Source organism: Balearica regulorum, chromosome 5, assembly GCF_011004875.1.
Source record: "Balearica regulorum gibbericeps isolate bBalReg1 chromosome 5, bBalReg1.pri, whole genome shotgun sequence".
Lineage (NCBI taxonomy): Eukaryota > Metazoa > Chordata > Aves > Gruiformes > Gruidae > Balearica > Balearica regulorum.
This window is the reverse complement of record NC_046188.1, coordinates 12179388-12193524: the sequence shown is the minus strand read 5'-3', so window position 1 is coordinate 12193524 and position 14137 is coordinate 12179388. Positions and strand designations below refer to the sequence as shown.

General features: G+C 38.0%; 1 protein-coding gene across 11 annotated transcripts in view; it reads right to left on the bottom strand.

Annotated features, from left to right (window-relative positions):
* Positions 1 to 14137, bottom strand: part of CDC42BPB (CDC42 binding protein kinase beta) — a 94640-nt gene that overhangs the window by 17537 nt on the left and 62966 nt on the right. For 4 of the 11 annotated variants that reach the window (XM_075753504.1, XM_075753500.1, XM_075753501.1 and 1 more), the window contains exons 14-26: positions 12386 to 12496; positions 11688 to 11932; positions 11408 to 11513; positions 10702 to 10826; positions 9784 to 9889; positions 8043 to 8191; positions 7328 to 7422; positions 7161 to 7240; positions 4479 to 4568; positions 3959 to 4048; positions 3442 to 3547; positions 1294 to 1430; positions 568 to 707 (exon numbers count right to left, since the gene is read on the bottom strand). In XM_075753504.1, the coding sequence (XP_075609619.1) occupies positions 568 to 707; positions 1294 to 1430; positions 3442 to 3547; positions 3959 to 4048; positions 4479 to 4568; positions 7161 to 7240; positions 7328 to 7422; positions 8043 to 8191; positions 9784 to 9889; positions 10702 to 10826; positions 11408 to 11513; positions 11688 to 11932; positions 12386 to 12496 (1580 nt within the window). The remainder of the gene's footprint in view (positions 1 to 567; positions 708 to 1293; positions 1431 to 3441; positions 3548 to 3958; positions 4049 to 4478; positions 4569 to 7160; positions 7241 to 7327; positions 7423 to 8042; positions 8192 to 9783; positions 9890 to 10701; positions 10827 to 11407; positions 11514 to 11687; positions 11933 to 12385; positions 12497 to 14137) is intronic. The other 7 variants (XM_075753507.1, XM_075753502.1, XM_075753503.1 and 4 more) reach the window with 2 other exon arrangements.

Below are 14137 nucleotides of genomic sequence, written 5' to 3'. Positions count from 1 at the left end.
GTTACACTTCCTTGATATTTCCATAAATTGGAATTAAAAAAACCCCAACCAACAACCTTCTTGGTTACTCTGATCAATGAAAGTCTCAGATCTTTTGTAGACAGTGTTCTGTGGTTCAAATGGTTCACCACGAAAAAATAACTCCTGTGAGAAGGCAGGGTCAGATTCACTTGCATTGTAAATTAGTTGGTGCTTTTCTGAAGACTACTACAGTTTTTCTAATGTTCCTGAAATTATTGGCTATGGGATGATCTGTGACTCACCACTGAGGTCAGAGTGCAGGGGAAAAACCAATATACCAAAGTCTACTTGTTTTCCATGTGTGCATATGGAATTCTAGGAATAAGCATGGTAACACTGTAAATATGAGTGACTATACAGTCACTTACATGACTTCCCGTTGAGCCAATTCATTCAGCATAAACTTAGCTGCAGTCTATATTCAGAACACACAGGTATTCTCAGACCAGAGCTCTCATGATCTAAAAGTTTATTGTGTGCTATAAATAAATATACTTGTTAGGGAAGAAATACAGAGGATTTCTACTCTGTCATACTAGTACAAACCTGAGATCCAAGACTTGACTTGCAACAACTCCAGGCTGGGTGGATTTTCCTTCAGGCACATCATATAAGAACAGTTTACAGTCACAGACAACTGCATAAGCCCTCTGCCACCCTTTCTTAACTCCTGTAGGCTTTGGGACCTGCGTATAAATAACTGATTGCTTATTAAATGTAAGCACATGCAGTAAACACAGAAAGCAGGGACATTTAGAAAAGTTTACACTTAGGATCAACAGAATTAGAATACGTTCTACTTGCCCTTCAAAACAGAGTGAAAAATGTCAAGTAATCAAGCAATCATTTTTCCTCACTTTTCAACCATTCCCTGTTACAGTTTAATAAATATATTAGGTAATATTAGGACAAACAATGGGGCTTGTATATTCCACAAATGCCAAAATAGTAGGACAGTTTACCTTTTCTATTATGCTTACATGAACAATGACAGAAATTCTTCCTTAAAGCATGCTTCCCCCCTCTACCCTCCCCGCTGCTTATGAACATTGTAGCTACTAATCTACTAACCTTTAGCTCTTGCAGTAAAACCAACCGTTTCTCCCACATCTAGAGCAACGAAGGTTAAATAAGTTACATAGATAGCACACAAAGCCTTAAGGCTTGAGCACAATTTAGGAGATCTGTTTAAACATACTTAGAGGTTCCAAGCTGCACAGCTGTAAGTGAAATTTAGTATTCTTCTCTTGTCCAAGAACAAAAGACTATTACCTTGACATAACCTTTATAGGCGGTTCCTATTCCTCTTTGCACATCTACTCCAAGAGGCCTTTTGGCTTGCTCAGGGGGTATAGGGCAGACCTGAGGTGCGCTATCCTTGCAGGAAACATGGCATGCAAATGAACACACTAAGTACAAAAGAGAAAATTCACAATGAAATGCGTGTATGATTCAGTCATAACAGGAGATTAACATAGTCTACACTGATGCTCAGCAAATTAATTAATCACACTGATACTGGCAGTCAAATATTATAATAGCCCACTATGCTAAAGCAGCGAACACACCTAAATACTGTATGAGACTCTTCAAAGTGCTTTTATTTTCTCTTTTAAACCTATTACTTCCATAAAGGGCAGGGACTTAGTCCACATTTCAAGGCAACTTATGAAAGCACGTTCCTGAAGGAAAAGGTGTTGGTCAGCCTCACTGGTATTAAGTAGCAACTAACCCAGTCACAGAAGAGAAAAAGTATTAATAAAGGAAGAATAAAAATTACAGGGCAGTGGTAGGAGATAAGATAAATACAGTAGGTGTTTAATTTGATCCAAGTATGCAAGAATACTGCAAAGACAAACTAAAACTAAGCTGACCAAAACCAACCAGAATGGGTTAATCTATTAAACACAGGCAATAGACTAGAAAGCATAATAAAGTAGAAAACAGGGGACAAGGACTGAAATGCTGTGTGGTGATGGAGTTCAAATAAGGAGCAAACGGTCTACATTAATTGTTGCATTCCTTCTTACCATTTACACCACTTTGCACCACTTTGTGCTGCACCAGCAAGGGACAGAGGTCTCTTGCCCATAGAGCACTTCACACAGAAGCACTGCACAGAAAAAAAACCTCAGAATATATGCCACTTCACATGAGACAGACTAAAAGAACTCTGGAATGAATTAACATGTTATACTGAGGCATCCGACCCACAATTTATGGGCCAGATCTTTCCACAGATATTTTGCCTGGTTTGTCCCAGCCACCCTGTTTCTACCAGCAGGCTTGGGAAGGCAGCGGGAGAGCAGCACGGCACTGTGATCTCCCCTGTGCTTCCTCCTAACCACAGCCAGTTCCACAGGCCTCTGGAAGTGCAGCTGTATTTTACCGTAGCTTCCAGCATTAAAAAGAGGAGGAACTGGGAAAAGGAAGTGATTGGGAGTGGAACATGGGCAAGTTTTGTTTTACTGGAGTCATCTCTATTCTTATATCAATGTGATTCTATTTTTTTTCTGTAGCTATCAAGTTCTGGAGTAGAAGAGGCAAACTGGAAAACTAACGATGCAGAGCTTAATCAAAAACCGTAAGAAAAAAAAGAGCAAAGTTGATAGCTACACTGAGGGAAAAAGACCATTTCAAACTTGCAGGAAGAGATGCAAAACGAGAGTTCAGAACTGTCAGCAACAGGAGACAAAAGGCAGCCCCAAGGCAAGTGCTGGCAGAGCAATAGGTGCCCCTGGGGAAGAACCGCCACCAGAAGATCTGCCAGGAAAAAAGCCCTGAAGGGCAGATGAGGCAATCTGAATATGATACTGAAGGTGTCAGTGGAGAGAGTGTCACTAGCAAGAACTAAGCTGGCCAGAGAAATACAATAAGGTTATTTATACTGCAGTGTCTTCAACAGATTTGTGGACTACTTACTGAGTTCATGTGTCTAATCAAGATATATCTATATGGAATTCAATAGTGACACATGCATCAGAGAAAGCATTTTAAATAAAACTAATGGACAGCAAGATGGGCTACAGGCCAAAAAATCTAGCAAATAGTCCTCCCAACATATGGGGTTTATGATCAGGATAGCACAAAATAGACTCAGATTCATGTTACCAGAGCATTCCCATAGTCCTCTCCACCACAAAACCAGAAAACACTCCTGCCTTCCCTGCCTCCCCCCCAACTCATACTATAACAGCACTAATGGTGGCAGAATTAATCAGTAACATGAAAGGGAACCATGAGGGCTTATATTAAATCTGTGACTTTAGAAGTCTGGTGATGTTGCAGAAGAAAGGAGAACCATTCAGTGGCAGTCACCCCTCTCTCTCATTCCCTCTCCAAGGAAATGATTGCCTTAAAATGCATGCTTTGGGATGACTTTTTCAGGGACTTGCTGGAAATGTAAAAAGTTTAACTCACCGTCACAGGCATAACCTTGTCGAACCAATCCCACCATAAGAGAGGTGCAATGACTACACTGAGTAGGGCTTGTAAATGACTTGATATTGAGCTGGTGAGCTTTAGGCTGAAAGATACATTCAGGATAAAAAAAGAAAAAAAACTTTTCACTTCCTGTACTTATGTAATGCAAGCATCTCCCTTCGCCACCCTCCAGTATATCAGAGCACACATGATGAAACCTGGGCTTCTTTTAAGTAAGTGCAGCTTATAAAAGGTGCTGCAAGACAACAGTAAGTGTTTTATGTCCAACTGTGTAAGACACTCAAACCCAAACCTAAGCCAACTATTTTTTGTCATCCCTTCTGACAAATCAAAACCCATCAACTTGCATTTGGAAACATTAGATTAAAAACACAGACCTAACAAACAAACACATGACAAACCCAAACAGGACAAGAACAAACATGGAGAGCTAATTTATAAATGATATTCTTTTCCTTTGTTCTTTAGAATAAGGTTAGCACAGTCCCCCTACCTTTGGTACAGCTAGAGAAATGGATTGAATGGTGGGGGAAGGAGCAGCAGGCATCCTCTGAAGCCGAATTGGTTCCTGAATCACAAAAAACTGTAATTGAGCAAAATGAGGCTTCAAGAATTTGTTTCAGACTCGGGGTGGCAAAGCTTATTGTTTTCTGATTAATTTTTTTCCTTTTTTGAAAATTATCAAAAATTTAATTGTCACATAAACATCGCCATTCTGATTTAATAGAAACAGATTGTGTTTTAAAGCACTCACAGGAAAGCCTGCACACTAACAAACAAGCAGCAATACAGAAAACATATGAAAATGAGGTACATCAACATACACAGAGCCAGCAAAAAGGTTTCATTTGCAACTGTCCTCAAAGCAGGTGCAATTAACACTGACACATTGCAAATAAGCAACATTCAATCCTGCTTCTTCATAATGAATGCTGCAATACATATTTATCATGAACAAGACAGAAAGACTTCCTAGTGAATTACTCTTCAGGGTAAAATAACGGCTCTCTTACTTCTTGTTGTTGCTCTGCAGTTACAACTGAAGTAGATGGTGAAACTTCTGACTTGGGACCGTGCGTTTCCTGCTCACTAATAGAACTGGTCTGTAAAAGCGATAGCAAACATGTTAGGTTAGAACACCACAGATCTGATGAAGTGTTCTCACATCAACAAAATGGAAACAAAAACCAAGGCTGATTTCTATATGCAGTACACACATCTACCAACTTTCCACTCTGGGGGAAAAAAAAAAAAAAAAAAAATCTTTCCTCAAAACAAACCCTGCCACCTGATGGAAAAGCTGCAAAGCTGGAAGTACTGAAATGCAAAACCTCATAGTAGGCAGCATAAATGCTGTAATGGCCTTGTCCCAGTGAGACTGTGTCTAATCTCTTGCACACAGGTATGGAAGGATGTTTGAGAAGCTTGGCAATCATCCATAAATCAGCTTATTTCTCATGGTAGCTTACTACGCTAGGATTTTTCTAGCACACAGCAGCCAGCAATTCTGTCACAAGAAAAATTCTTAAAGTAGTATTATGCAGTCTTTTAAAAAGTTGTTTAAAAATGGTTGGCCTCTGTCATTAAAAGAACCATGCCTACTTAATCACATTGCCTTATATTTCACCAAACTTTAAGACCAGCATCCATTACAAGTCTTCTATTAATTTCACACTTACATTAGCAACTACTAATTGCCAGCACAAGGGGGAAGTATGCTACAATTCCAGAGCTAAAGAATTTGGGTGTGGAAGTAGGATACTGTATTACTGTACTCTGAGGACATCATAAAAATCATGATTAACAAACATCAGATTAGACTTCACATCAATGATGTAATTAGTACTAGAGACAACAAGTAATGAATCACTCACTTCCCAGCCAGTTTAGACAGAAAGATGGCTCAAGTTCAGTTAGCTCACTGAATATGTTCAGATATTTGTCATTTTTTTTTGTTATGAATTGATTTGTAGGGCTGGGCCAGTTACAACCAAATCGTACCATTATTTAATATGAACTATTTACCAATGCTAAGTGTGATTCAGCTTTAGCTGTATAAATAGTCAAAATATAAAATAGTAAGCCTGTAAAGAGGTATTAAAAGAAAACTAAACTAGCTCTATTTAGTGGATTAAGGAAGCAAAATATCTAGTTTTAGAAGGCCATTTTCACTATGACAGGTCACAACAAAATAAGGAGACAAAACTACTAGCAAAAACTTACTTCTTCCCAAAAGGCTAGCAGAGAAGATGTAGACGAGGTAGAAACAGAATCCTTTGTTGTAATGGTATGAGGGATAAAAATGATCACTTATCACCCACAGGAAAACTTCAGATAGAGTATTAGTAGGCTAGCTAAATAAAATGTTTTATATGGCCAAATGATATTTATTCAAATTAAATTAACCCAGAGCAGATGACACAGACTATCTTTATAAGTACATGTGAAAAAAACTGTTAATGGCAGTCATTAAGTATAGTATTAGCAATTTTAATGTAATTCATCAGAAAATGCCACCTGCATTTCCATAGCAACGATATATCTATTGCAGTATCTGTAGAATGGAATCTTGATTAGTTATGGGCTTGATATTCTACATGTTACTGTTTTAAGTATATCTGGTACTTCTTAAAGCAATGTTTTAAAATACCAAGGTCAGTAGATAAAAATTATTATTCCAGTAGTAGCATATATCATGTTTCTCTCTTTTCGCTCCACCTCATCCATATAGCACATCTTGCTGCTTCAGCAAGAAAGCCAGCATGGACATTTTGTGACTGGGAACAGCACATACACAAAGTGTATGTAAATATTAGAGCATGTTGATACACTTTCTTTTTAGCGACAAGGAAAATTTGGAAAAAAAATAATAAAAAATAGAGTACACATTTCAGGCATAAAATCTAAGCAGACTGATGAGGTTTTAACCTGAGCCCCTTTACCTCAGCTCCAGAAAAATAACAGATTATTCTTTCCAGTTCCAGCTCTTGGTTTTATCCTAAACTATGTGTTTTGCAAAAAAAAATCCCAGAAAATCTTCATGGATCAAGAGTTCATGAAGTAAGGAAACGTGATTCAGTGTTGCATTTCACAGCTGCTTCCTCAGGGAATGCACAAACCTTTTTAGCTAAAACGCCCACTTGGAGCTGTGATTTGTATCATTAGGTTTCTAAGGATCAGAGGGTGTGTCATGATAAACTTATTATACCAACATCTGCGGGTCCTCTGATTCTCTTCCCAGTTCCTTCTATTCTTCTAACCACTCCATTAAGATCTGGAGCCAACAATTTCACATATCTGTTTAAACACTCCTTGAACTGTGTGAATACTTTTCCTTGTATTAATCAGCATCTTCCAACTGCAAAGCATTTAATCCCTTATTTGTAACAGGGTGTGCCAGCCTTTCCAAAAAACCCTGAATATATATTATTCAGCCAAATGTTTGAGATTAACCTAAAGAAAGAAGCCAGAATGGGAAATAATTAATGTGAACTTCTGAGAATATTTCCAAAGGTGCCAGCTTCCCTACAAAATGCCAAGCAATCTGACATCTACTCAATATCCAATTCTGCATCATGCTAATTTGGCTAATATGCCAGATCCAAATGTGGCATACAGTGCCCAAATATTACTTTTATGTAATAAAAATATAATTTAGCTATCACATTTTATAGTTATTTTATGTAATAACTCACTCTGAAAGTCAGATCACGTGCAAGAGGAGAGGTGTTGAAATATTCAAAAATGGAATCTTGAAAGTCTGGAAGTTTGAGACCTAAAACCCAAAGCAGAACAGGCTTAGCTAAAAGGCAACATTGCAGGTGGTGTCAGAACTCTGTTAAGACACAGTAACTTTAATTACCTGAATCTGTTCTGTATTTCTCTTCCAGTTTTTTCTTCAAACTTTCCATCTCTTCCAATAGCTCCCTATTTTTTGCTTCCGATTCCTTTAATTTACTAAAGCAAGATAATATGATCAAAATGCAATCTGAAATATCTCAAAGGCAGGAATGCCAGTGCACAGGGTTGTTCGCTTCTGGTTCTACACCTCAAGAGTTTTTGAAATTTTTATTTTTTTTTTCTGAGGACTGGTGGTGGGTTTTTAAAATGCCCTTTTTTTTAAGGCTGATTAATTTTATTTTCCCCCTGAATAGACACCTCACTACTTGACTAGACAGTGAAAACTGTACTTGGGACTCCGGCTATTGTTGTGGTTATCTGCCAAACAAAATTATTCTAATAGTAGTTTGGCTTTTAATTCCCAAGAACATGTCTACTCCCCAGTTAGTCTAAGAAAAGGTATCGAATTTGCTTTGAATTTGCTCTTATGCTTTTTTTCCTCAGGTGCCCAAGATCCATATCTTATTACCAAGCTATTCACAGCAGTGAAATGTTTCCTTGAAGAAATTTTTACAGATCTCATTTGACTATGTAAGATGCGTGTAGCCTGTGGAATGGGATCTTTCTGGTGCAGTCCAATATCCCAGGCACAAGGCGCCATTTTAAGAAAGTTACTATTCTAACCAGCAGTTTAGAGCAGCACATGAAACCCCAAACAGAACCAAAGCCCTTATTACCTTTCAAAAGATATGTTTGCATCTTTAACTTTTCGTAGCTCTTCTTGAACTAGTTGTTTGGCACGAATTTCTGCATCAAGGGCAGACTGTAATTCCAGCCTAGCTGACATATCCAACTTCTGACTGCGTCGCACTTTCCAAAGTGGATCCTGTTGCAGTAAGTTACTGAATATTAATATCAGCTGTTTAAAGATATTTCTATTCTTGTTAAAGACATAAAACAACTTTCACACTGGTTCAGAGAATGCTCTTTTAAATTACTTATGGATGGTATATCTGCTACATGGAAATCAGTCCATAGTCAGAATTTGTTACACAAAAATAATGAGCAATTTTTATAATGGTTAAACCACTAACACAACATGCTTGAAAACAAAAAGCTGGGTCACTAAGCATGGAAGTCAAACTGAGAGAAACCATTGAAAATGGATAGTTTTTGTTCTCCAAACTAGAAAAAGAGTATAAAACTTGCACAGTTACATACTGGACTGTCAAACATTAGAAAAACATAAATATTTCATGTAAAACATACTAATTTAAAACATACCAAGAATGGCAAAAACATGAAAAAATGAAATAATCCGGATCTTGAGATACCCAAGATACCTAGAACCTTTTCCTAAACAATTCTTACACTTGCTAAGTGGCATAAGCTATCTCTGCATACACCATGCAATTCTGCTCTACTACCCTCAAAAGCTTATTTTCTGAGCTTTTCCAAGCATTTTTCAGTGTGGACTACATTTTTGCTATTCCCTAATGGACACCTCTTGCATGAACTTGCAAATAACAGTCAGGAAAATCAAAGGCATTTGTTTACGTTGAGGTTCTGCTGAAGTTACCAAACCAGTTGCAATATAAAGAAGAGACAGTGTTCTCTATTCTGGCAGTAGCTAAGAAGAAAATGCCAACTGCATTTGATCCGATCTTTCTTTCTATTAAGCCTCTCAACATTATAATCATCCCTTTATGATGTAGGCAAATGTTAGTTCATAGGAAGTCATAACTTCCTCTTATTTTCCCCTATTCATAAGTTTGGAAGGGATGAGTAACTTCTTATCTGTATCAACCAGCAGCAGATTGTGCCTTTGCATGGCAGACTGTGCAGACTGGCACTGCTAGGGACGTGGGCTTCCATGCTTAGCTGCAAATGGCTCTCCCTTTCCTTAGGTAGGTATCTAGTACCTACCAAGGCAAAACAGTATTTTCATTTTTGAAACCATACTGGTTCGTGAAGAATCTTCTATTTTGCAGATTTTTGGGGGAATTCATGTTACTACTGTATGGGAAAATTATGGCATAAAGGTCTCATTGTTCTGCATGTACATAAAGCTACATGCTCCCAGTGTGTCACTAGTTTGTAACAGTATCAATCACCTAATACTTGTTCACAAAAGAAAACTTACTGTTATCTTACTGTAATGGCAATTAAAATTATTCACTTGCATCTAAGGTGGCAAGGTACATTTCTGTACTCCCCATTAACAGTTCAAGTTATTGTTTCTTCTCTGTACTGTTTAAAGCAGTTTGTGATGGCAGGTATTAGTATGAAACAACTGCTTCCTAATTATCAAATTCTGATCAGATTACCTAGATGAATTTCACAAACAATAGATAAAAACTAGAAAGCAGAGCAGAGGATTTATTAGAAAAGAATTCTGATTATGAACAGACAGCTGAAACTAAAAATGTAGCTTCTTAGACAGCCCCAGAACAGCCCAAGCGGTTGCTATTTTCTTACCAGTGTTCGTGAGCCCAGACTGGAACTTCTCAATGATTCTAGTTCTTCTGTCATCTTGGATGCTAATGCTTGGAGATAGCCACGAGCATCCTTCTCATCGCTTACCCTGTTGGACAATTACAAAAACTGTTACTTAACAGTTTCATGGCTCGTACCACCAAACAATCAGAGTGTCTGCACTGGATTTAGGGACATCACAGAAATGGACAGAGCTGGGAAAACTCTCCCAGCAACAGAAAACTGAATACATCTTAGATTGCCTGCTTTAGATTTTTCTTTTATCTGATTCTCTTGATCGTGGTAGTTGCTAGGGAAACTGAAGTTTTCCTTCCACCATCAGCAAGATTTTCATTGTTATTGTTCGAAATATTATCTGCATATTTCTTGCTCAATTTTTATAAAGGCTACCCTCAAGTCTTTCTGTAACATCCAGAAGGGCAGATACCTGCATCCTATGAATCCCTTCACCGTATCCCCCTCCACTCACTAGCTGAAATACTATTTCAGGCATAAATATTAGCCAGAAACTAGAAATTAATCTAATTGAAAACCACTGCCAAGCCAGTGGGTTTCAACCAAGGCCTTGCCTGCAACAACATTCAACTTCAGCCAGCAGAAGAATTTCAAGCAGGAGACACGTATAGATGACCAAATGTCTTGCATGCTGAAAATAGCAGCATGCTGCTGGTTTAAACAGCACCTAACAGAGGGAAGGACTGATGAGCGAATTAAGTGCAAGTGCTTGTCAAGTACAGTTAGTGCGGTTCTATATGTTAACATGGACCTTTTAAATCATGACATCCTCCTGAATGAATTTATGAAAATTAATCAATATTCAGAAGTACAAGGCCTGGCTATACATTAAAAAAGACAGTCAGAAGTTGAAAGTGGCCATCTTGATCTCTACACAGCACATACCATTGAATAATTTCTGCAATCTGAGCTTCCCAGTGAGCAACAGACTCTTTCTTTGCTGCTAGGTCTTGGAGCTCGTCTTCTAGCTGTCTGTTCTGTGCTGTTAATTTGTCCACAAAGGAGCAGAGCTGAAACAAAAGATTAATTTCACTCATGGCTTATGTCAGTTCCAGACTTTTTACGTATGTGTACGTCTATACATCCATAGAATCTGAACAAACAGGACCACCCTGCGCTATCTGGATGTTCTAACACAGACCAAAGAACTGGAAGTTACTATTTTCTTGTGGAACTGGAGACTAGCTCCTGAGCAAAGAACAACACATTGCCAGGTCACACAAAACAATCCAAATCAAAGGAAAAGAAGTAGTGAGTGTAGAGGCCATCAAGAGGAATAAGGCTTATCTGTAAGCCATCAGGAAGGCAGGCAGTCTTTGTAAATGCTTCCCTCTCTATACAGCCTTCATGAAGAAATCAGAAGATGGTGCCTCTGAGTTGTGGGAATCAATCCCACAAAAAACCCAATGTATTGAGATGGTAGTTACTATTTAGCCAGATTTGACATTTGCATGGTGAAAACTACATTTGTTTTATCCAGATATTGCCTGAACATCCACAGATCTCTTCAGATCAATGAGTAGACTACTTCAACATCAGAAAGTAACAAAGTAAGAATGTTTTGCTTAAAATTGTTTCCTAGAATAATTACCCTCTCATTTTCTGTTGTTAGCTTTTTGTTATCTTCCAAGAGCATAGATCTTTCACGCTCGTATTTCTCTTTCATTGTTCCTACTGCTTCCTCCATTTCACTGTGCCTAAGGAGAAGGACAAGAAACAGAAACACTTATACTGTAACACCACTGACCCTGTAGAGGGGTTTTCAAAAAGGAATATAGTTAAGGTGAAGTACCATCCTGCACAGATACCTATGCAATGCAATAAGCACAAAAAAGAAACCCATAATTAATGACTCACACCCAAAAGCTTACCTCTCTCGCTTTGTTTTCTCTAATTTATCCTTTAATATCATGATCTCTTTCTGCAGTGCAAGCTGATGGCTCTCTGAATCATGTACTTCCTTTTTCACATTTTTTACTTCCAAAACATGTGATGCTTCTCGTCGGACCAACTCCTCTTCATAAAATAAGATTTTCTTTTCCAGCTCAGACTTAATTTTGGAAAGCTCCTGCTGATGTTCTAGTGTGGCACCTGCTGCCCGGCCTCCCTGCTTCAGCTGCAGAAGAAGAGGAGAAACCATCAGGAAGAGACTATAATCTTTATATTTTGGGAACATTATTTAAACCTAGAATTGTCCAGTTGGTGGCACCTTGGAAATTTATCGGGGCACTAAGTAATTTAAAAGGTGCCTATCTCCAAGCATTCAGCCCCATAACTGATGCTGTGATTACACAACTCTAATGGGGCTCAAATGGGTTGCAGAGATAACAAATTTTGGACCACATTGGTTTAGTATCTGCTTAGAATTCATAAACTGGACATTTTCAAGACATTAGTGTCCAATGAGATATTAAAGTACTTCAAGTAAAAAACCCCAAATAAATCTGAACAGGTTAGGTCAGGCTTCTAGTAATGCTGTAGTTTTGATACCAAAGGTATCAACAGTTGAGCAAGCAAAACTATTGCAGCTCCTGTGCTATGAGTAAAAATTTGTCAAAAAACATGTAACCTTTAGAGCTTCCAGTTCACTTTCCAGTTGTTTGGAGAAGACCTCACTGTGCTCACGAAGCTTGCGTTCTTTTGATGCTTCTGCTACAACTTCTTCAAGTTGGGCTTCCAGCTGCAACGAAGGTATTTTTAAGTCACTTCAACACAAGATAGTGCTATCTGTATCATTCCTCCATATGAACGAGCAGGAAGTTTTTTCTTATTTCTATTTTGCATTACACCACAATAACAATTATCTCAGAATGCCATAATTGTTTTGCCTTCATTGATCCAGGCATCCGTCTCATGCAGTAAAACTGTTACTGTATGACTTTTTGTACCGACATGACCTACACCAAGTATGTGCAGGGTAACTGCACAGCTTCTACTAACGCTAAGAGAAGGAAACGGCACTAGGAAGTCATTGCAGTTGTGAAAGAAGAAAGCCTCCCACATTTACAGGTCAGCTCCATGCCTCGGTCCACTACGGCAGCTTAAAAACACTGACTTTTGAGCCAAATTATTGCAAAGTACATAAAATACGAACACTGAACACTTTTACCTTGCAATTATGGAACAAAATAAGCTTGATCATCCATTTATTGACTTCAGAAAGCTTATCAGAAAGACAATTTAGTGACAACTAAGGCAACTGTTGCAGTTCTAGCAATAGTGGCATAGTTTTAAAACCTGACAGGAAAAGTAAGATTTGTTTTTCTGTATTCAAATTCAACTAGCAAAGTTGTTTTTAAAAGGATTGTATTTAGAATAGTGGGCCAAGATAATGAACTTATAGACTATGTTCTGAATAGAAGATTGATAGCTGTTAGGAAAGGGAGAGCAGAGGAATTTGTAAGACCAAAGACAGGAGATTATAAAGCCCTGCACAGAAATATTTAACTGACTAAGCAACAACACTTGAATGCCTGCTGCACTCTGCTCTAGAGATGAGGTGCCACAGCCCTACGCATCAAATACGGTGCCACAGACACCTTTGCCTTTCCCAGTTAACAACCACTTCTTATTCGTGATAAAAGTCTGAGAAACTTCATCTCTTACTACATTTTCGTAGACTGCTTTTTAATTTGCTAGAAGTTTTCTAGCAATGTTTATGAAGCTCTTGAATTTCTCTTCTACATTTCACCCAGAGAATACATAAAATTTGATGATTTTTCAGGGATTAAAACACTCTGGGTTAACCACAATAGTTGTTTCTTATGCCCTCTTCGGGTTATCCACTTCATCTTCTGTAAAACCATAAATTGCCTAGAATACTAATTGGAAATTAACTTGCTTAAAGATATTACAGACATTCTCTACAATGACTAACTACAGATGAAGGAAAACCACCTATTTAGTCTAAATCACTATTCCTCCCTCCAGCTGAAGAGAAAATGCAGTAGAAAAAAAAATAATCAGAATACTCCAACCTTAAAGCACATGAAGGCATTAAGCTATGAGTCAGAGTCTACAAGAATCAAAACATGAGAACTAAGAATCTGGTCATATAGTAAGAATAGTTTCCCCCCGATTAAAATCAGCCTAAGTACAAACAAAAAAACCCAACTCATTTTGTTTCCTGATACATCAGTAAAACATTTAGAAACAAATTCAAGATTTATTTTGTGAACTGTAGAAAAGTTATATGGAAGAGTTACTGGGGCAATTTCCTTGGGCAATATCTTATAGATGGACAGAGTAAACTATTGTTAACAGTCTCAATTTTTCAGTACAATCACCTGTGAGATACTGGATAAGCAGCAGCTGAAACACA